The 24,567-nt window shown below is 36.4% G+C and overlaps 1 protein-coding gene across 6 annotated transcripts in view; it reads right to left on the bottom strand.

The window, feature by feature from the left end:
* The window catches only part of NOL4 (nucleolar protein 4), a 185,728-nt gene that overhangs the window by 43,437 nt on the left and 117,724 nt on the right, over positions 1-24,567 (bottom strand). For 5 of the 6 annotated variants that reach the window (XM_048939461.1, XM_048939462.1, XM_048939464.1 and 2 more), the window contains 2 exons: positions 4,521-4,700; positions 3,588-3,779 (listed from right to left, as the gene is read on the bottom strand). In XM_048939461.1, coding sequence (XP_048795418.1) covers positions 3,588-3,779; positions 4,521-4,700 — 372 coding nt within the window. The remainder of the gene's footprint in view (positions 1-3,587; positions 3,780-4,520; positions 4,701-24,567) is intronic. The other variant, XM_048939463.1, reaches the window with a different exon arrangement.

Here is a 24,567-nt window from a genome sequence, read left to right as displayed (position 1 = left end):
AGATAGTAGAACAAAGATAAGATTATTAAGATAATTCAATCCCATTTGATCATTTTTAACATTAAATTTTTCTGGACTAAGTAAGTAGATACCATCAGCAGCTGTCTGCTATCTTTTTTTAATTTGTATTTTTTTCCTACAGATACATAGGCAGGGACAACTCTGAAGTATGCATTTTTAAAATTAGTGAAATAGGTCATTGACTATTTCTGGGAGAAAACCCCTCTTGTACAGTGTATATAGGTCAGATAACACTTCTTATATAGAAAGGAATTCTCATTACCATCAGTCCTTCAGAGAGAAGTGATAATTTTTTTTTTTTATTGTGGGTTAATAAAGAAAAACTTTATTTTAGTCTTCAAGAACTTCTTGAAGTTCGTAAGTGATACACCATAACACAAGTGGAAGCAGAACCTGGAAGCAGAACCCAGAGACCTCATCAGAAAGCCAGTGATTTCAGGATCAAAAAAAAAAAACAACTTTCTTCTCAATCAAAAATTGTGAGCAAGATCACAGAATTTGGTGAGAGAAGATTCTCAATAGACCATACACAGGAGCGAACCTGAGGAGAAAATCGGTTTTACAGTTCTTGAGAAAAACTTTACAGTGCTTTTTTGAGGGATGTGCTTGTGTCAGAATGAAAATGGAAGTGGCATGATAGTTAGCTGAAGAATCAAAAAAAAAAAAAAGAAAGCATATTCAATTTCTCCAAAGGCTATTTGTAACAAGATGCTATTCAAGCTGCCTTGGAGGCCACAGACTGCAAGCTGTCGTAAGTACGAGCAGAGTAAATGTAAGTATCTCTTAAAAATTAATGCTGAGAAACTTAACAAACATGAACACTTGTGAGACTGAATCTTTTTCTTGCCTCATAGCTAGAACTGGCCTGGCATGCAGTGAGAAGTGTCGTTTGGATTACAGATGGCAAATAACTGACAGAAGCATGCTGCAGGCATGATTTTTCATCTTTACCAGGCAGACTTACACCAATTAAATTTAGTGTTTACATTTTCACTTCACTTTGCAATATGATGCTGTAGATAGCTGCACCACTCCACATGCACACTCTGAACTGTCACATATCACCTAAGAGATTAATTCTCTTTCTCCTACAACTAGATGCTCAAAACATACAATTCTGGCCTTGAACAAAGTGAAAACCTTGTGTTTAACATGTCTATAGCAAAAGACACCACCTGTGGAGATTATTATCTGACATCCTATTTAATGTAACAACAGTAGCACTATTGCTCCTGAGGAGATCATTATCCTGTTTTGCTGTAGTTGAGTGTAGTACTTGATTCAAATCAACACCGACATATCCTTTCATGATTGTTTTGGACAAATGTTGTTATTCAGACAAAGTGATTCCTTTCCACTGTCAAAGTGGTGAATAGGGTCAAAATAATCATACAGTCAAGTGCTTCTGTCCATGGTAATATTTTTAAAAACTGCTTATAATCATGAGGTACTAATATAGTAATTTAGAAATTAGAAAATAATTAAAACCACCAAGTGGATATGCATTCCATTTGGGAATTATTTGAGACATAAGCATAAAACGTCATTTATTATCTCAGGAAGATAATGGGAAGTCCTCCAAAGACACTGAATAGTCTTTGGCTCATATTCCTACCTGCAGATTTCCCTTCTGCCCAATGAAAGCCTCAGTTTTTGGAACAAACACCAGTGTCTTGCCTTGTCACTTCCATTCATGGGCAGAAATTTAATATTTTAGAGGGTGATTTGTTTGTTTGGAATGAGATAAAGCCCACCATAAAATGTAATGGAATATTATAGGGAATATTTCTGAATTACAAAGATTGCATATTTGAATCATTTTCTCTGCTCCTTTTCCTCTCAAGGGAATAAATTTGATCCTACAACCTTTATTCATCTGAAAGTAACATTTGCAAATATATATAAACCTCTAAGGTCAGGCCAACCTACCTTTTTATGGGTCAGACTGTAAATTCCTTATTCACACCGAAAAGGAGTTGCACAAATCTTTCAGATAACAAAAAAGGGACTCAGTTTACATAACTCCTCATCAGTGTGAATAGTGATTAATGAGGCCATAAATCAGAACAGTGAAGAGGCTTGCTAACACTGGCTAATTTTGTTAGTATTTTCATTTGAAAGTACAGCAAAACAAAAATATTTTGCATCATGAAAGGTGAACTTGATGTTGCTGAATTATTTTCAGATGGAGTGAATAGATGCAAGTTGATGCTACTAAAAAAAAATTACTTTCTGTTCTCCTTCTTATACATTGGAAATCTGTACAATTTGACATGTACATCGTCAGCCAATCTTTGGCACTTTTATCAGTACAGATGTCCTTAATTCTACCTGTGTCTTTTCATCTGTGTTTCTATTGTTCAGAAATAGCATTATCCCAGTATTTCAGTAATAAAGAAATGCAGTCATTTAGAATCACAAACACAGTTTTGTTTCTGTCTCTGCTCTTTGTAATATCCAACAATGGTCTTACCCTATAAAAAACTGTCAGCTAACATCTTAAAATAGCATATGGACATAAGTATTCTGCAGAGACTGCAGGAAAGAGAAAGAGAGAGAGAAACAGTAAAATTCAATGATCCCCAATAATATTTTCAATGCAATCAATGGTTTTGCAGATGATTCAGTAAAATAAAAAATGATATGTTTGATTGCTAAATGGTATGTATTTGTAAAGAGGAGGTGATTTCACTGTCATCTAATGGCCAGAGTGAAAGCTAAGACACTTCAATAATAAGGTGTGTACGTACCTAAGTTATTGCACCTTTCCTGGCAGGGTTTGGGAAATACAAAAGATTGGTTTTTAGAAACAAAAAAAAGTTGTCAACTGGTGAGAAGAGTTATCCTTTGCCCATTCTCAGGGGATTGGGTGATTCTAAAATAGTAATGTCTGAAAACAATGCCAGTTGTATGGTAATATGCTTTTCATGGTCTTTGGTTCAATCACACTTACTGCACCATTTTGATGCTCAAAACGTAAACTCGATTTACATCAATTGAAAGAACTCAAGGGGGTAACTTCTACTCATAGCTCATAGAATAAACTGTGCAAGGAGAAAAAAAAAAAAATTGCCAACGCAATGTTACCGCACTGGGCATTTGCTTGGAGATAGCATTTCTCTAGCACGATCTATTTTTCACAGAGCTCACAGAAGTATAATCAGAGAAAGCATTTTAAAGAAAAACCTGTCTTACTTAAGACTTTGCCAGGCAAAAATTTCTAACTGTAACCTTGAGTAGGAAATAAGCCATGATGATGACCACTCACGTAAGCCATCATTTGGTTTCTCTCCCTATCCCTTATTTTACTTTTCTTTTCCTGTGGATCCATATTAGTTCATCTTGTGAATTCTAGTCTCTCATTTTTAAACCAGTGAAGAAAGGGGATAAATACAGGAAGAATGAAGGAGGGAAAAAGGAAATCTCTGACTTGGTATTACCAAAAACAAAAACAAAAAAAAAAAACAAAAACAAAAAAAGACACTAAGATGAAAACAAAATAGTGTCATGGATTTACATATGGGGTTTTGATGGAAACTAGGGCTGGGTTTTAAATCAAAACTCACCATCTCAAAACCACTTCTTTTCATCCGCCTGCAGGACTTGAGGTAAGTACGTATGCGCTTTCTGGCACGCTCTTGATACTCAGGGAATTGTCGCCTGCATGAGTCAATGATAGCCTGGATCTTTTCTTTGGGCTGCTTAGAGATTGGGACCATTCGGTCCAAGTTTTCATCTACAAACAGCCTGACAAACATCTGTTGGCAAGAGGGAGACAGAGGAGACGGGTTTGGAGGGCTGCTCTCTTCTCTTCCTAGCTTTCTGTCTTGATTACTGATAGGAAGACATTTTTTCTATCCACGGAATAGCTTTGTAATGGGAAGCCAGAAATATTAAGCAAATAGTACTTTAAAGGATTATATAGGGAGTGGGAAGAAGCTAGTAAAAAAAAAAAAGAAAAGAATAGTCTACAGGATATAGAACTTGAGAGATAAACCAGAATAGACTATGAAAATAGACACCACTTAGTTTCATCATTAACAATAAGCAGTGATTGCTACTTCATTTTATTGAAGTGAATTTCACTTCTGATTTGAACAATTGCTTGTGTTTTCATGCACAATTACATACACTGGGAAAGCAAAAGAGAACAGCTGACCAGTGGAATGGTCTTCTGATAAACTAGCTACGGCCCCTTTCCGTACACTGACTGAACATGCACATCCACACATCCACACGCAGGTACGCACACACACACACTCACACACACACAAAACAAAGCTTTGCTTTCTTCACTGGTAAAGATGGCACTCTGATTTAAATTCTAAACAAAGCACAATAAATCTGTCTTCTTTTGGCAAGTGTTTAATCTGCATTAATATAATAATTGAGAGATCAAACAAATTAATGTGCCATTAATACTGTCAAATTTACCCATAAATAATAATGTAAAAAGAGATAGCAGAGGTAAGCAAAGCAGGAAGTGCAGAAGGACTTACATTAAAAGCTTTCAGTCGCTCAGCTTCTACCCCATCTGACTCATTAACCTTCTCAGGATCTTCCTGCTCATCATGGTCATCCTCATCCTCATCCCCTCGATTCAGAGACAGATCTTCAGCACCTCTGTCTACGCTCTCATTTTTGCCCGAGTCATAGCTTGAATAGCTATGTGCAGGAGACTAAAAAAAGAAATTAAAAAATACATTTGTAAAAAATCACCATAGAAATAAGGTCTATTCATCAAAAACGCCTCATAAGCATTAAATAATTCCATGATTTTGTTTTATCCTTTGTTCAACAAAATGTGCTCGTGATCCTTTTAAAAATGAACAATTCACCATAATATTCATTTCCATGCTTTAAAAAAATGTGACCAGATGCAAATTCAGTAAATCAATTGCCAAATAGATCGCCTGTGGTAATTACAGTTAAGATGAAGTATTTGTTATACAGCACTGTCCAAGTGTTACACACGGAAGATTCTAAGAAATACTGACTTCTGTATACTAGCCATGAATAAATAAGGGGCAGTAAAATTGCACAAAACCACATATGATTAAATGTTACACATTTTAAAGCAAAGCAGATTTCACTAGAAAAAATTGATATAAATTCAATTGGTATGAAATATAAAAGGTGCAGTATGTTCAAAATATTCAAGACATGGAGGTGATCATATTCTAGTTTTCACTTGCAAAACCCCACACTGAATTAGAGGTGTGTAGGTTTGCCAACATTGTGAATGCACTGCTGAGAAATGTACTGTACAGCCATTTTCACATATCAACATTCAGAATTTTCACCTTAGCAGAACAGTCAGCTTCTCGTATAAATCAGATGACCATCTCATTAAAGTTCTACCCACTTGTAGGACCAAAATTTTTCAGTTACAAAGAGAGTCAATACTGTACAATTTTCCCTGTATCATTAAGACTTCAGTTACCTGCTTCCTCTGCATATGCTTCAGAATGAAAACCACAAAGACAACAGGAATAAAAAGCTTTATATGACTTAACACTTTAGGATCAAATCTTTACACCAGCCACACAAAGGTATCACAGAATCTTCATCAGAGCCATCACATTCATCTGAAGGTAATTCAGAGCTCAATTTTATTTCTATAATATTTTAATCCTGTAATATTTCAATATATTTTTCTATCACTTCAAGGCATACTGTTTTCTATTAGCTTCAGAGAATCTAAATCAGGTGCTACATTTTAAATTTCACATTCAAATTCCTTCATCTAAATGCCACCAAATAACCCTCAAGAGCATAATACCTCAATCATAAATTTATTTCAAATACACATACATAAAATCACATTTTGAGCAATATTCCGAGCCTCCCAAAATTCGCTTCTTATTTCAGGGGTGTTTTCATCAATCATAAATGTAGCTGTGTAATGAGGTAGAAGGGAAAGGCCAACAAAACCGCATTAGTCTTTAACATACACTTCTTGCTTTAAATTCTTACTCCCATAACTTTTTTATTTCCCTGTTTTCAGTTCCATCTCATCTTTGTCTTCTTTACATCATCAGTTTTGCAGTCACTCCCATTCATTTTCTTGCCTTTCCAGCACTCATTGTCCAAGCCTTCCTTATCTAACCTTCCCAGACTACATTATCACAATACAAATCCTCTTGAGTTCCACTTTTAAATATCTAATGCAATGCACCTAACAGCAGATCTTGCAGCCTCTTTCTCAGTTCCTTTCCTAAGAGTCTCTTCACTGCCTAGATAATGGAGATAGGAAGAATGAAGAAATAGCAGAAGAAAACAGAAAATCCAGCTTGGGATGCAAATATCTTCAACAATTAGTAAGCTCAGCATCACCTCTTGTCTTCCTACAGCCTACAACTCCGTGGCAAAGAATTTTTGCCTGATTGCAGGGTTCAGGATAGCAGACATGAGATGGTGTGGAAAAATAAGACTTGGCAGAGCAGCAAAAACCCTGTTCTCTTATTTGGCGCACTGACGTTTTGTTGGGGAAGATGGTGAATATCTACACTGCTGCCCATTCATAACTCTTCCTTGTAGCAGCTGCTGAATTCATTGAATAATAATAAGTTTCACGAAGAACATGGTTCCATCCAGATAGGACATGATGATTATAACATTCCGGAGAGTGTAGCATATATAAAAACAGTATTTAACTTTGTCACTGGCTACCATAAAGCCAACAGCAGCAGTCTGATAGCTTGTTATGAAGGAATGACTGATTTCACTTAATAGTAAAGAGATTCTCAGAAGAGGAAGAAAAAGAAGTAGAAAGTAATCTAGCTTGCAAGAAATGTTCTTTTGCACTCCATCATTTCTCTCCTTACTACAGCTATAGTTTGAAGAGACATCCTAGATGATCTAGATACAATTTCCTGTGGTAAGAACCACATAGTTTCAGCAAGCAGAAGCTATTGCCCTCAAGAACCCTACTATCTGAAATTCTTGTTCCACAAACACTTGGTTTCATACAAGTCATTTCATAAGATTAAATTGAATTAGACTACTCATGTGCATAAAGTTAAACAGATGCAAAACTGATTTCAACATGTACATATGTTTGGGCTAGATGCCAAGATCATAAATTATATACTAGGATTGAAATTTGCTTTTGTAAAGGAAAGAAATCCAGACCAAAATGTATTAGCTATGTGTGTTATAAAAGAAAATGCAAAAGTTTTTATTTTTTGTCTTTTTAAAGAAAGCATTGCAGAGGGCCTTGTCCAATGTTTTCTGCCAAATATTTATTTCAAGAACAGTTTTAGCATTGTAAATAAAAAGTGGAGAATAACATGCCGTATGAACATTGTATGACAAAAATTATTATTCACTAGGGATTTGCTGATGGTGCAACAGAAGAAAAAAAAAAAAGAAAGAAAGAAAGAGAAAAGGTACGCTTTTTTCCTAGCAGGGGAGTCAACAAACTGTCATCACAGAGCCTCAGTTAAAAATATATTTTCTACATTTTTTGTATTTCTACACAAAATAATATTTAGGCAGAGAAGGAAGAAGCTGTTCTCTCATTTGTTTTGACTCTGTAGTTGTGCAAAAAACTGATAACCATTTTCTTATCAGTTGCAGAGGTATATAAACATGAAGTAAGAAAGCAGAGGATAAATTTTTTCTTAACACATTCTCCAGCTTCAAGTCTCACACCAGATTATTGAAGGTTGCCACTGTCTTTTGAAATGGCTACTCCTGCCTTTGCCAGGCAAGAACACGCTTATTTATTCCTGTGCACCCCTTGATACATACATTTTTATAGTCCTGGGGTGAAGTAGACTAGAGAAGCAATTCTAGCTAACCCCAGTCTTATTTATTCTTTTTTTTTAAGACCAGTTCTTGGTTCCAGTTCACCACCCAAAAGCACTGTAGGAGAACTGTTAGGTCACAGCTTGAACTGGTGATTGAGCACCTAGTGAAGGGCTGTGGCTGGCACACGCAAATTCTTTGCAGTTATGTTCCCAAGCGACCAGAAGTGGTGGACCCAGGACAGAGGCACCCTGAACTCACATAAGGGCCAGCTACTGAGAGGAGAATGTCTCTTAAACCTAGGCTACTTCCTGGGAAGGGTTGCTGGGTGGTTGGTCAGAGAGCTCCTTTACAAGGTGGACAAATTTGACTCTTCTTTCTGTCCCTGTGCATACAACTATTGGTCTACCTGCAAATATTCTGCCTAGTATTGCCAAGAACCTGGTAGAAGCAGTTTCAGTTCTTCACGAACAGAACAAGCACAAACCTTTAGGCTTAGCAGGATGATGCGAGTCTCGCATAGAGAGAGCACACATCTCAACAGCAGTCCAAGATTGAAGTGAATTTATTAGATGGACAGAAATCTATAAACATGAAAGTTCTGTGTTTAAAAAAAAAAAGCTATAGAAATGTAAAAGGAGAACTTGTTCAAGGAGAACAAACCAGGCATAGAGTATTACCTATAAAAAAAAAATATTAGGTTGCCTTAAAAATATTGAGACATTGATAAACATATTTTGGCCACTTTGTCCTTTTCTGAAGATTCCGAGTTAATTCTTTCAATCTTTCCCTTGTAATAGTAAGTATTTATTGTACTCTCTTCCATTACAAAAAAAAAAAAATAATAATAATAATAAAAAAAAATTATTGCCTAAGAACTTGATTTCAGAAGCTTATCATGAAATACCAACATCTTTCCAGTAAATTAACAAGGTTAATCGGAAGGAAGGTATCATGTAATACAATAAAAACCTGAGAAGACAAATGCAGTGTTGATTAGTACATCTTAGTGCCATTAAACAAGGTCAGAATGTCATTCCTGACCACTGTTTGTATGGAAGTTATCTTAAGACTTCCAGGGATGGAGATGAAATGCATCTTCTAAATATTCTACGTTACACTGTATACATACTTATTAATATATTAACACATCAAACATTTGTAGATGGTGCTAAACTTCTGTCTTCATCTGTCTACTACATATGGCAAGAGACAACAGATATACCTGGAGAAGATGGCATTCTCTTTCCACCTTATAGCAACCTTCCAGATGTTTGAATTCAGATTCTTGTAATGTCCCTTCCCCTCAGTATTTCTTTCCCAGTAAATGCATTCTTTCTTCAAAACACATTTTCCAGATTCCCAACATTCTCTTCGGCCTACTCTGAAAGTTGTACATTTTATCTGAAACTTTTTCAAAGAATAATTTCCAAAAAAACTCCAAAATTCCATATAAGACCTGTCTATAGATAATAGATTTATTTATTGCTTGACTGATTCATTGATTTCTACACGCTTATGTATAAAGAGCACATCACCTTATTTGTGAGGAAAAAAAATATATACCACTTATATGAAATATTTATTAATGCAAAAAATCCGCAATAGCCAACAGAGGTTGTGTTGTTAGTTTCTGTGAAACAGCAATGAACAAAATCAAAGTATACCACATCTTCCCAGTGCCTAGTAGGCTCAGATGCTCGTATACAGCCATTAGCCATGATCTCCTGAATGACACCACGTGTACTCATTTGCCGGAGACTTTTCCGAACAATAGACTCAGCAACTCTTAACTTCTTCAGTGAGCCAACAGAGGAGGCTACTGATGACAGACAAAACGTTACTCAGTTACTCAAAAAGGTCATCTGTGATGCTGGTTATTTGTCATGACTACAGATTGGGGAATATTGTGGCCTTCAAGATTTTTAATGCCAAGGGCGAGTGAAAGACCCAGCTTCCCAGGGGAAAAGGTCTCTGAAGGAAGTCTAGGGCAGCTTTTTTGAAAGCTAAGCTTCATTTCTTACATTTGTTTTATATTTCTTACACTTCATTCTATAATATTGCACAGTCAACAAACGTACATTTGGAAGAGTAGTGCAGTTAGGATAGCACTTCACAGGTGTTATAGTTGGAAAGATTATTATGGTGGAAAAGAGACAATCAAAGAAGGAATGCTCGCCCATATCTAAGGATCCAGGTTCATAGGGGAAAACACCAGAAAGGGGAGATCTCCAGAAAGAGATCCTTCCCCCATGGCAGTCAGCCCTTAAATGGGGTCTAGGAGAGGTGGAGCCAGGCTCCACCCTTTCTGGTCACACAGCTGAACTGTCTTCACCTGTGCTCCCATGGCTGACCCAGTCCTTGCCTCAGGTGATCAATCAGTGGTTCAGGCACTGATTGAACAATTCCCATACAAGTATATAATTCTTTCAGTTGCTATATTAGACAACAGAAATGTGAAGAGCTGGCAGGCATTAACTCAGGTTTCTGTCCTGCAAGAAAAGGGAAGGAAGCATGAAAGAATATTTACTGCTAAGTAGAGATGAAAACACTTTGCTGTATACATCTGATTCCTTTCTAGTAATCTGTCTCTATACCTTTAAAAGTTACTAAATATTAAAAAACAAAACATGAATAAATAAAATCATAATTTAAAGCTAATAACATTCTGCTCATCCCTCATATAGAGTTGTACCTCCAATGTTTTCTTCCTTCTCTTTCTGTACCTCTGCCCTTCCCACTCTGCCTCTGAATACACAAAAGTCTACAGCTTCAGCAAATACTCTTGCAAATTCTACTTTCAAAGAGAATATTCTCATGGTCTGATGCCTAGTTTGGTTGTTTTCAATATATTTTTCTGAAATTGTCTAAACCAAAACATAACTTAAATTTTTTATTTCAGTTTATGCTTTTTAACAGATTGTATGTATGAGAGGGTTTTGGTGTAAAGTAAAACACCGATGTCCAGTGAACTGACTGAGTACAAATCGTGCATTTTGCTTCATATTTAAATAAAAAATAAATAATAAAATTAATTTGTCAAGGTTAAGGGTGAATTTATATCTTACATCTTCCTCTAAGAACTGTATTTGATATGAGCATCAGTTTCCTTGAGCTCGACTTTCCATCTTATGCAAACCAAACTTTCCAAACTGCACAGAACTTCCTTACAAGAGTTTTCTTGTTGTTTTAACATTAAATCCATGGCATAAGTAACATGAATAACACATTAGAAAACATTAAATACTTTTGGCATACATAGGATTTTTTTTCCATTGAAAGGGATGACATTAAGAGATGACATTATGAATTCAAATTTTCCTATCTTTTTCTCCTTAGTTTAAACAGTAATCTAGGAGGCAGAACTGGAAACCAAAACTCAGTTGTTATCCCAAACAATTCTCTCTCAGACTTTATTGATAGAAGTCCAGCTCTCCATAATTTTTCATTAGTAAGCCATTTTTTTTCCATAACTCTTCTTAAAATCTATGTCTTCATCTCTTCCTGACTTTACTGTTATTATCTTTTCACATACTCCCTTTAAACCTTTATATTATCATGTATGTGAAACTTTACTATCATAATTTCTTTTCTTATAATAGAAAAGAGAGTGAAGTCTCAAACAAAATCCCAGTATCTCACATTTATTTCAAGATCCAATTAACCTCATTTTCATGTTATCATACATTTCCTCATGTTACTTGTATACTTGTACCTGACTGACTATTTTATTCCTCGTTACACTACAATTGTCTTTTCCAGCTTCTTCATAAAACTTCACCCTCAATGATGGAAAGGCATCATCATACATAATTCTGCTGTTTGGAGCATGAGGATAATAGCATTTAAAAAAAAAAAGAATAGCTGAAATCTAGGGTTTACCTGTTTGACTCTGTAACACTGTTATTTAACGTGAATATTTTGGAGTACACTGCATAAGGTACACAAAACTTGTATTACACCAAAATATTAAAAGATCTTTTTTTGTTTGCTGAGTCTTAACAGTGTCAGTTACACAAGCCAATTGTTCATTTATTTACAGTAGGACTAATGAATAGATTATTTTCCTCCTAGAACTGTCTTTGGCATGGTCTCTTTCCCAGACTCACTGTTTCTTACAGTAATCAATGAGAGAATACTGGCTGTTCCTAAGATCTATTTGCTCTTTCTCAGTTATTAGCCAGTCTATATCATATTACCTGTTTGCTCTAACAATCTTTTCACCAGAGGCATATTTACCACCAACAAGCACTGTAAACTATGAATTATCCAAACAGTTTAATTCCAGCAGGATATATCTGGAGAGATAGAAGACTAAATTATTTCTTATTTTTCAATTATCCAAAGACTGTGAAACACAGATTTTCCTCTGTACATTTTCTCAATTTAGATAAAATATAGTCTATCCTAGGTTAATTGGTATTGATCAACATTATCGAAATGTATCCCTCTACTCCAGTAGAAACAACCTCAAAATTTAAGGTGAGAGTAAAACTAGAGAGGCAACTGAGAATTCTCAGACAAGTAGAATAACAAAGTGTATTGAGAGGCAATAGGTAAAGGAATATTTTTCTAATTCATCCATAAGCAGTCCCTTCCTACTCGCCTTTACACTCACAAGAAGGCTCCCGCTTGGCAAAAAGGTGCCTACCCAGACATTCTGGAGGAATTCTTTAATAATCAGAAGCATATCCAAATCTCCTTAGCCCACTGTTGTCAAGAAGAAAAAGTCAGAGCTGATTTAACAGAGCAGATTTGTGTGCTTCCCACTGCTCTTATTTCATAAACTTGTTTTATTAATGACCTCTAGAACTCCTGCCATGGATGTTGGAAGGCAGGTATTTTCAACCAAATAGTCAAAAAAAACCCTAGTTGAATAGCCTGCAATAACTACTATAACTACTATAGTACAATGTGGCTGCTGTGCTTTTCAGTAAAAAAAAAAAAAATGCAATAACATTTGTTAAAAAGTCCATGCTAAATGGTGACAGACTCAAAAGCCTAAATTATTTTTGGCATTATACACTGCTATTTTGGATTTTTAAAGCATCTGACATTTATGTGAACTTGAGAAAGAGGCTGCCACATAGGCAAGTTCCATCATAAGCTTCTGGATTTCTGCAAACCAGGACGCAATAAAGGATTTAAACACTTCCTGTAATGTACTTAATAGATCTAGGAGATCTACAAATATTATACCCCCTTCTGAAGAGCCAATCTTCTGAACAAAAAATCCTCTTATTAAAAAAGTAAGGAGAGTTTATAAGTAGTGTTCCAAGGACAGCATTAGTACAGGCGCTATCAACTCATCTATGAAATCAGGGGGTAGCCCTGTATCATTCTTGTGCTTTTGTCAATCAAAAAGCTTAAGCATAAAATCACTGTTTCTAATTTTTGATGAAATACTGACCTTCTGAATAGGACCTCTACAGTTTTCACCCTTATTCCACCCCCTTCACTTCTCAGGATATGTGTATATTTTAAAGAAACATCAACAATTTATGTGTGAATTAGAGAATATTTTTCATTTGAAATATACTTTAATGGCCCCTAAGGTTCACATCACAGGGAGAGAGTGATCATTTTTGACTATCAGTAAAAACCCATCATTCTTTGATCACTTGTTAGACAACCGGCTGCTAAAAGCTACCAACTATTGTAAAAAGATTAAACTATCCATTTCTTCCCACTGAGACTTGAAACCTGTAATATAGTCAAATTTAAGAAGTAGCTAAGATGGAGAAAAGCTGTACAAATCTGAATATCACAATGACAGTCATAACAACTCAAGCCTCAAGATTCTCACTTATGTCTTTGCAACCTGTCCTCATCTCTCTTACAGAAGAGAAGGCTATAACCAAGCATGTTTGTATGGGTGCAACAGTCTAGGTGCATAGGAACTCTCTTGCAAAAGAGCATCAGAAGCCCTGACATCTTCAAAGAGCCAACCTTTTAGTAAACAGTTGTACCACCTGTTAAAAAATTTCACAGGCTGCTGCTTGATTTCAAAAGTAATTGCTATGTACAACAGCTGCAGACATGGTCTCTATAGTCTGATTTAGACATGAAGTTATTGTCAACACAAACAGGAATTGAGCGAGAATACAGAAGTGAAATAACTTCCTGAGTAGTAGTTTAATTGTCCTAAGGTTACTATTCCATTACTAGAGAATATAAATCATACATAATTCAATGATTTACTCATGGGCCCTTTTCCAAAAACTTAAAATGAACTAGAAGATGGCCACAATTGTTGCCCTTTATTTCTTCCTCTTTTCATGCCCCTTGATTCACTTTAGACCAATTGTTCCAAACTGCTTCCTTCTAAAATATTACATTATTTTCTTTATCTTATGCCTTTAGTTCTTGTTGCTTCATTCTCCACTTACATAATTCACTTCTTTCACACTATTTCCTTCACATCTTCCTCCCTAAATATCTCTGTACTCCCTCTTGCTGGAAATTTATGCTACAACACCAAAAGAGTTCAATAGCCAATTTTCGTCTTCAATTACTAACATGAAACTTAAGATTATTTTCTCAAGTCCTGTAGAATCGACCCTGGGAAATTGTGTTTATTTGTGAACAATGTCCCTTGAGGCTAAGACTGTCAGCTACAGTGAAGCTCTTACTAGAACTACATCCACACATAATATAAAGACTGTGCATCCTGCACCTTTGCTCCACCACCTTTTCTTTCTCTCACTCTTTACTAAATTGTTTCCTACTCCACCATTGAAAAAGCTTGTGTATACCCAAGCTGCTATCTGCAGAGGAAAGGTCCTAAGGAGTAAACACACTCACAGGCATTCAGATTATATTAGTAATACACAGGATAAAGATTTTATTTTGATACTTGCTTTCATCCTGCTGTCCTGTCTCTCCTGTCCACATGCATCAAAGCTGAAGATAGAAGCTATGCAAGGGCACATACACAGTTTCAAAAGAAACTTCTAGAGAGTAGCAGCAGAGACAGACGTAGGGAAAAAAAGTAGGTCATCACTGCAGGGCTTGTGTACCACCAGAGCAGGAGCAAAGGATGGGATCATTTGTTTTTACTAGGTAGAATGAAAGAAATTAAGATGAAGGATGCCTCTGCCCTTCTCTTGCTAGAACTTTGGCAAAAGAATGCTTTTTGAGGTTCAGGAACTCAGCAATTCCCTGTGAAGTCTGCCTAAGACTGTACAGTAGCTGGATGTGTTAAACACATGGTTAGATGCTGAGCTGCAGACCTGTATTTTCCAATGTAGAAGGAGGAGTAGCACTTCCAAAATTTATTTTTATTCTTACTCATATGAGAAAGAATAGGCATAGAGCAGAAGCATGAAATAATGAGGGACTGAAATTGGTGAGTAGGACAAGAAAGGGAAATGCTTTAACAATGGTATAAAAAGGATCTTTCTTGGTGTGCTTTTTCCAAGTTTATCATAAGCTCTCCTCAACTGATTTCACCTTCCTACTTTAGTCCTACACAATGGCACTTCAGATGTTCCCTCACCTTTCTCCTTTTCAATCTGAGCACTGTAGCAATACAAATCTTTGAGAAGGAGATTAAGACACAACTGGTACAAGCAGTGCAGGAGGGATATCTAACTCAACTATCTCAATCCTTTGAGACAAATTTAGTCTCTCCCTCCTTCACACTGTGCTGCTCAGCCACTAGAGTCACATGCCAGAATGGGTGAGAGAAGACTCTCCTCTTACTCTTTCTCTACTGATCACGTGAGCCTGACTGACCACTTATACATTGGAAAGTAAAAACTGGAAGAATAAAAGACATAAATGGTAACATACTGAGAGACAGACTCACAAAGAGGAAAACCCCAACTGAACAATGAAAAACCAACCACCACAACCAGCTGACTAATGATTGCATATAACCTCATATCTGATCAGTATTGAGCAGCAATTTACACCTGATCTCAGTAATCAGATTTCTTTCCCATCCATTGCTTTTGGAGAAAGCTAGAAACGCAGCAAGGATATTACAGAAATAAGTTGCATATGTAACGTAAAAGGATACCAATTACACAAAATTACGAGGAAACAAGAAAGAAAGCCTATCTTGTTCTTGCTTTTCCCCTTTTTGCATTTATCTGTTTAAAGCAGCAACCCTTTTCTTCACTGAACTTTTCTCTGGAGGTGAGTCAGCTGGTTTGGGTTAACAACCAGCCCTAGAAGGTAGAAGCTAATTGCCTTAATTATTGCTTGAGGGCCAAGTGGAGAGATTAAGAACTTGAGATCAATCAAGAAGGGACAGGGAAGAGAGCATTTCTGAACTGGAGGGAGGTGTTTTAGGTTTGTGCTAGTCTCTCAAGCAGGAGAGTGTTTGAGATGTCTGTAGCTGAAGTAGATGGAATAGATTTACTGCTTAGTTCCCTACTTATCTGCTGCAAATAAATCTTTAGATTGATCTGTGTGAATGGCTTGTAGTTTCCCTCACCTTACATAGAGAAGGACAAGTAAAGCCTTTACCGTAGCTCTCCAAAGGAAGTGTTGTGTTAGAGTAAGTCAAATCTGTCACTTGAGGTTAGTGCGTGACAGTAACCATAAGAGTATTGCAGGAAAATTCCTCACAAGGGCAACCTCTAAACTTTAATCTTCCAGGCTAATGTATCCTTAGCATTCAGCAAAAAGAGCACCAAAAAGCAGAAACAGCAAAAGAACCTTTCAGTCCTAAATCCACACTGGCTGTGTTCCTGAACAAGATATTGAAGGAACCAATTCTAGCAAAAAACATACTGGTGTGGAAGAAGTGCTCTTTCCCTGACTGAGTCACTCAAATGGTTCAAACTTTGTTCCCCCACCAGTTCAGGAAAAGACTGTTGATTCTATGTTAGTCCACTTTGTCCTGAGCAGAGAACTAGCTGGAAAGTTCACATCCAGATCTGTGCTGGCCTAAAGCTTTGAAGTCTGTGTCCATTTTGATTTACTTTTCTATGTTATATAATTACTTCTTTGTCCTTGGCTTCCATGTATAAAATTAAAGCAACAGACAGGACAACAATTTTATTTTTTTTAATAAAAATAACCATATCTAGTTTGAGAAAGTCACACCCCTTCTATGATGCAACTGCCTACACTGTGAACTACCTCTTCATTCACAGAGTTCAATTCGTGGACATGTGATCTTGACAGGCTATGAAATCCTTTTGGAGTATACACGGGAAACGTAGACCTCATCTATTGCATTTTACTAAGCCCAGATCCAAGATGCACAGAATGTGAGAGACTGTAGTGTTTTCTGTGAGCAGCCCTGTCATCATCACTGGAAGTAGCAATGATTCTGCTCCGTTGTGTCACAAGACCACAGACCAGAATTAACCATAGAAACGAAAAGACATCTTTAGTGAAGTTCCCTTTCCCTGGTAACAAGACTCAATGAATATAAGCAGGATGACTTCTTTTGTACATGCACTGCCTGGGCAACATTTCCTTCCTGTGCCTGGCCTTCCACACACACTGGTCCAACCCACTGGTACAGGAATCCCTGCAGCTTACTGAACACCCTCCTGCACAAACCTGTGTTCTGCATACTACGCTTCAGGCTATATGAAAAAGGAGAAAAAAGCACTGAATAGCCAAAGATGGTTTGTCTTTCAGGATTGAGGCCTGGCAATAAAAATGTGGAGCTGCTGGAGCAGGTCCAGACAAGGTCGTGAAGATGATCAAAGGGCTGGAGCTCCTTTCCTATGAAGATAGGTTGAGGGAGTTATGGTTGTTCAGCTTGGAGAAGAGAAGACTCCGGGGAGACCTCATTGTGGCCTTCCAGTACCTGAGGAAAGCTTACAAGCAGAAGGGGATCTGACTTTTTACACAGTCTGATAGTGATAAGACAAGGGGGAATAGCTTTAAAGAAAAAGAGGGGAGATTTAGATGAGGTGACAGGGAAATTTTTCACTTAGAGGGCAGTGAGGCGCTGGCTGGGACTAGGTGAGCTGGCTGTGGTGTCCTGTTTCTGGAGGTACTCAAGGCCAGGTTGGATGGGGCCATGGGCAACTGAGCTGCTAAGGGGCAGCCCTGCACATGGCAGGAGGCTGGGACTAGGTGGGCTTTAAGTTCCCTTCCAATTCAAGTCATTCTGTGATCCTGTGATCTACATGCCAGGAGAACATCAAGTTTTTATTCAAAGAACTTTACTGCTTCTTTATGATTGACTAATTCAACAGTGTGCAGGCTGAGGATGATGGTACTGCCTGAATTGTGTGGATTTAAAGAGAACTGGATAAAACAGAAAACAAAGTCATCTGCTCTTCTTATTTTACTGATTTTTTTTTTTCTTTTTTTTTTTTTTAGATTCCCCTGACGGGGAACTAGAACGTGTCTCAGCTGTTTATCTAAACAGGCCCTGGACATCAGGAGCAAAGAGCCTCTAAATGTCAGAGTTCACAACGAATCTGCAATTCAGCTCACCAGAAGGAATTTGTAGGGGTTCTAGAAAGGTTTCAGTGTGTTTATTCTGTAGTTCAGGGATTACAGGCAGATTTTCCAAATTACAAATGCAAATGTTCCAATTCAGAAAATGGTCCTCAAATAGGTTCCTAAAACATATATGTGCCAGTGCAGTTTCTAAAAGTATATGTACCTGCAAGCTTTGTAACACTAGAATTTATAAAATAGCAGTTTGTGTGTCTGTAAGGCAGACCAGGAGCCTGCAATACCTATAATAGGATCTGTTCACATATGGCATAGGGCACTATTAGCTTTGTTTTCCAGTATTAAAGTAACATCACCCAGGCAATAAAAGCATATAGAAATTGGTTTTTTTTCTTATAAATACGACTTCTGCAGTCTTGTCGAGAAATTTTGCAACTGCTGTACCATTTTCAAATGAATGCAACAGTATGTCTTCAAGCTATTGATTTTTTCTATGCAGTAAGCTCTTTCAACAATGCCATAAGCAACAAAGTACAGGGATTCTGTAGTTGTTCTGGCAGTCATAGATGATCTCTATGAGTCTGTAAAGGCATAGCTTTAATAACCAGTCAGCGATTCCTTTACAGAAATATCCAGTATATTAGATTATTAGATTAAACAGATTCATCTTCAGTAAGCAGAACTGAAGGAACATGACAGCCTATTGACTTAGACCCCACATCTCCACCAGCATGCCTTCTCCATTTCACTCCATGACATCCTATTGCCTTTGAACCCCAAGTGTTCATACACCCACAAGTATGAATCTGTTCTGTGGCATTATTATGTAGTTCATTATGCTGAATAAGGCTGGGAGATAATCTTCGTTTATTTATTTAATGTAATTTAACTTCACAGTTTGTCTGAAGGCAAAAAAATGTAAAATCTGTTGAAGGCATGAAATAAATTTCATGAAAGTGATTTGATAAGGTGATGTTAAAAAAAAAAATCTAAATTTTCCCAGTAATGACATTTATTTAGCAAACCTATAGGAGGATAACCAATGTAAGAAGTAATATGCTTGCACACAGCCACGTCCCCTTTCATACACTGCTTCCAAGGCTCTGCTCTGAAAACACTGCGACAAATGGATGATCCGGTAGTTTTTAATTGCTAATAGATTCTGCATGATACACTTAATCAAGGCTCCACATGACTTTTAGAACAACATAAGCTTTCTTTAAAACCTCAAAAATCCAAGTTTAGAAGCTGAAAGCAAAGATTTCTGCCATTTACTTTTCAGCCTTTCAGTGAAGATACACAAACTACTCAACAGCACTGTCACAGTCAACACAGAGTGAGAAAACTGGAGAAGAACTTAGAAATCTGCTTGCCAATTTTACTGTCTCTTACTTACCAATTTTACTATCTCAGACTTCTTGATTTGCAAAAGAATTCCCTGCAAGCCTCTCCAGAGGGAGGAAGGAAGCTGTTTCTACACTAACCCATCTTTTTGATGCTTTCTCAAAAGTGGAATTCCAAAAATTATGCCTATAGTCTCTCAAGTCTGCTCTCACCTTAGAAAAAGATGGGGTAAATCATCCAACTGCAAGACTTCAAAGACACAGAGAACCTTCTGTTCTCTCCATCACTCACTCCAAAGGGACTCTCACTGAAAACTAACCACAAGGAAATATTTGCCCTACCAGCACTCACAAAACACTTTCTAAAATACTCGTGTTAAAATCTTAAATAAACAAACAATCCTTAATTTTTGTCTTGTTAAAATTAAGAAGAAAATATAGCATCATTGCACACAAATGTAAACACATGTAAAGTGTTGGAGCTAAAAATATCTCTTTCAATATGGAGCACTACAAGACATGATTTTCCATTGTGAACTACATTCACTGCTTCTAAGGTCAATGTTTTAGAAGCTATTTTAGAAAAAGCGTTGAAATAAACATGAGGCCTATTTAGCTTCGCTTTTCTTTCTATTCTGTACAAATGGATCAACCTATGTGCCGCTCCTTGAATAAGGTATCAACAATATCTTTTTTCATTTTTTAATTATTTTTTGATCCTAGAAAAAAGCACAGCATCAGCCAGTTCTAATGCCCGCAGGCAAATCATTGATTCAGTGTGCTTCTGAAGACCAACTACTGACTATGGGATCATATGCTCAAAACTAAGTCTTTGCTAACTTATTTTTTTGTAGAGCTCGTACAGGTTTTAAATAACTAGAGCTGGGAAATAGACTTTATGTCCACTGTGCAACTTTGCACAGTGTTTTGCCTTGATTAGCGCTGTACTTGATCTGGTCACTGAAAGCTGCAATGTCCTCAATTAGCTAATTAGAGATAAAAACAAGTCTTATTTGTTTTGTTTAGGGTGGGATTGGTGAGCCCAAATGATTTTTGAAATTAAAAGCCTTCTTTCTGCTCTTCTGTATCTTGAATTCTGACTTTTCCACCAACAGAAGTAAACATCTTTGTGGTGCAAGACAGCTGGTGGTAGCTGTTTTTCTGAATATTTTTTTGCTGAAGTGAACAGTGACAAGACAAGGTCACTGAACTAAGGCAGTGATAAGGTAAGACTTCAGCTGTGAGCTGGTTTTGAATGGGCAGCTTTTGTTACTCCTCTGTTGGGTTTTACCTTTATATATTTTTCCAGAGGCAACAGGAAGCTTCTGCTTCTGGCACAAGTGTAAGAAGAGAGATTGAAATTCATGAGATCATCTGTTAGGATAGTTCTGTATGAACAGAAGACTGCCATACAGACTGGATCCACTCTTTAAGCTGAATTCTCTCAGTAAGTAATTATGCAGCATAACTGACTTGGATTAACCTGTAAAACAGATTGAGGAAAAGGTCTCTACAGCACAGAAGACAAGAGGTAATAACATAAAAGGTAATTTATACCACGTATAGAGGATGGTCAGAGGAACTGGGAATAAAGTGGCTGCATGTCCGTGGAAATTTTATGTCCTGCTGACAACGCAATTTCAAAGAAGGAAAGGAGAAGGAGGCTAGTGCACACTCAGCTTCAGATTTGCAGGAGTAATGAAGAACTAGCGAAGGTTTATTGTCCTCAGTGCTCTACAGTCCTTGGTATTTAAAGGCAAAAAGTTCTTCATTTTTGAAAATTTTTGTGTTTCCTCCATTCCTTGTTTCAGTAAACACCTGCCTAGAAAGTGCAAATGGTGCACGCATTGCCCGTAAAACCATTGAATGATGTTTGTTTACTGCTGCAAGAATCTGCTGGTGTCAACATTAGTTACACCTCTGCAGTGGCTGAAATATGCAAATTTTAAAAATAGTCTGCTGGAAAAATAATTTTTAATTTAAAAATGTGCATAAAGGCACACTGTCAAAGCACTTGCCAGAAATACAAGAAAAGTAAGCCTATTAAGAAGGAAATAAAATTAGCAACCTGGAGAGCATTCAGCCAAGAAAGTTACATATATAATATATATATGTATATATTATATATATATATATATATATATATATATATATATATATATAATATAATAATAATATATAATTATATTTTATATATATATTATATATATATAATATAATTGTATTGTAAGAAGTAATATTTAAAAAGGAAGTCAACTTTCTAGACTTGTACACACACGTACATGTACACTCCTACATTACACATAAATTAAAAAAGTAGATTTAAAGCCCATTGCTTCAGTGATTTTAACTGTTATTATTATTTTTTTTTAATAATTAAGCAGAAGTTACTTGTCTAATCACACTGCCATACAGTTTCAGACAATCATTCTGACACTCCCACATTCTCATTATTATGCAGTTCTCTCAGTTTTGGTTACTTACTCAAGAAATTATTTATCAAAGATTTATCAATGGTACAATCAGCAAAATAATAGCTGAACACTGTCCAACTCTGTAAGGCTAGAGAATTAAGTGCAGTTTGTACCAAAGTACTCTGAACTCACACTACTGTCAAGAGGAAAGCCTGTGTGGACCTGCAGGACAGTCTTAAAGGGAATCAGATGAGCACATCAAAGGTCCCAGAGCCCCATTTCTATTTTAGGATGGAATAAAAGCACTTTATGATGCTGGCAAATATGCCACAGTGCCAGTGGGAGGCACAGATCCTTCCAAATAAATGTATGCTGAGCACAGATCAGATGAGCATCTCTTCAAAGGTATCAAATGCCCATGTGTATGCAACTGAATCCCATTCTACCATCTTAAAGAAGGATGAACTCACACAAGTTTAAACTTCCATGTTATGTAAATACAGTATACAGAGAACTTATATGACTACTTTTAATGGAAACCTCTAATTTTAAGGTAAGTAATGTTTATTCATGTAAATGCCAAAAATGTTGTACTCTGTGAAAACATACGCATGTTTTCATGATGAAGGCTGAATATATTTGCCCAGAGAATCAGTGAAATTTTCATTCTCATTTGTGGAAGAAGAAATTAAACTCTTTAAAAAATTAATTCTGGCTATGCTAACAAATCCAGAGGAACCTTTCCAACTGCTATTCAATTGAAGTTGACTCTAACTCTACTGAAACTGAATAACAATGTCTGGAGATAAGGACTGGTACTGTAATTAATTGCAAATAGAAAGTATGTTCATGCCTGTATTTCTAATCAATAGACAGTGATGGAATATGCTTGCCTCACAGGAGCAATCCAATGCTAAGTTAATTTATTCTTATTAATGCTTCAAGAAGCACATACGTGCTACATAAATGCAAAGAATTAAGATATAGGAAACCCCGACAATTAAAATAGCTGTTAAGGTATAGATTTCTCATTCCTGCTGCAGTAAGATACTATGCACTGAGTTATCTTACTAGAAATAATATATCATAAAAATTGAAGTAAAAGTATGAATTATACATGTTAAATGACACATTTAAAGAGTAACACTGCAGAATTGTTTAAGGTCGAGGAACATAATTCTTCACTAGGAAAAGACAACAAAAGGTTCATTGAAAGTTTACTGACGCTATCAATTGAAGTAGAGATAAAAGTGCCTCACAATGAAATGGTAGATTCATAGAGCCTCAAGTCATTTTTTTTTAATTGTTATTTGAGCTATACAGACTTAGATACAAGTTATAAAAATTTAGTCATTAGAATAAGTTATCAGAAAGTTAGCGTTTAAACGTGGTTTAAAAAAAAAATCTAAAATCAAAGCAGCATACTTCCTGCCAATTTCATACAGGAAAAAAGGAAGAAAGAAAAATAAGGAAGATAAAAGGTGATGTCAACACTTCAACACAGTTTAGAGGTATTCTTAAGAACTACTTACCTCTTATACTGGTGAGAATTATCTTCAGTTGACATGGTTACTGCTGTAAAAATAAATAGTCCATCCAGGGTTTTATACACCAAGCCACATATGTATGCAGGGCTTAAGATCTGCTAAGGACTGCAAGTTATAGACTCCTAGGCCAGGTTTTTCATAAATTTATGCCAGGAAACTAGTGATTTAAGAAACTAAAAGACATCTTGGATCTTTAAAGCATTCAAGGTGGAGCACTGAAATGGGCTGCCCAGAAAGATGTGGAATCTTTCTCCAGAAATTTTCAAGACCTGACTGGACACCCTCCTGTGCAACCTACTGCAGTGAACCTACTTTAGCAGAAGAGTTGGACTCCAACTGCTACGATTCTGTGATACTTCTAGAGACTCATGGATTTTAAGCGCATTGCAGAACATCATCAAGTAACATCTGAACAGAAGGAAATACTTTTCACTCTTTTGTACAAGCCAACAATCATTCCAAATAAATTGCATGTTAAGTAGAACAAATATTTATGTAAAGAACAACTATCTTACGCTGAATAGTTTAAGTAATAGTTACCTGCTTTCATAGGAATAGTTGTTTACAGTTGGAAAAATAGCTTATCTCAGTTCCAGACTGTTTTAAAAATAGTGAGTTTCAGCCACTGAGTCTTTTAGAAACTTTGTCTTGTAAAATACAGTATAACCTATTAATTGGTAAGAATCAGTGAGAATATCTGTGAAGAAGCTGCCATTTTGCTTTATTTCTATTAATGCAATTCTCTCCTTGCATTGCAAGTTTTTCCAACTTCTTGGTGTTATGTTCAAATCCACTATGGTTTCCAGTATCTTTTTTCAATATTACATAAACTTGTATGTACTTCCTGAAGGCAGAGTGAACATTTAATTGTATTATTTTGTATAGAGGTGGATTTTAAAAAGTGTCTAATGAGTCGCACAGAAGCATAAACTTTGTAAGAAAATCATCATTAATGGAAGAAGCATATTCCATAAGATACTGGCATTTGTTATTCTGTTCCTCCATTCCTGGGCTGAGCCAAAAGAGTGTAGAGTGTCATACATGCCCCAGATTCTTCTTTTCCACTAAAATCAGCTATTCCCTCTAAGCAAACACACTGAGGGAAACAGGAAG

Source organism: Lagopus muta, chromosome 3 (assembly GCF_023343835.1).
Source record: "Lagopus muta isolate bLagMut1 chromosome 3, bLagMut1 primary, whole genome shotgun sequence".
Taxonomy (NCBI): Eukaryota; Metazoa; Chordata; class Aves; order Galliformes; family Phasianidae; genus Lagopus; species Lagopus muta.
The sequence above is the reverse complement of the archived record's forward strand: the minus strand, read 5'-3'. Positions and strand labels throughout refer to the sequence as shown.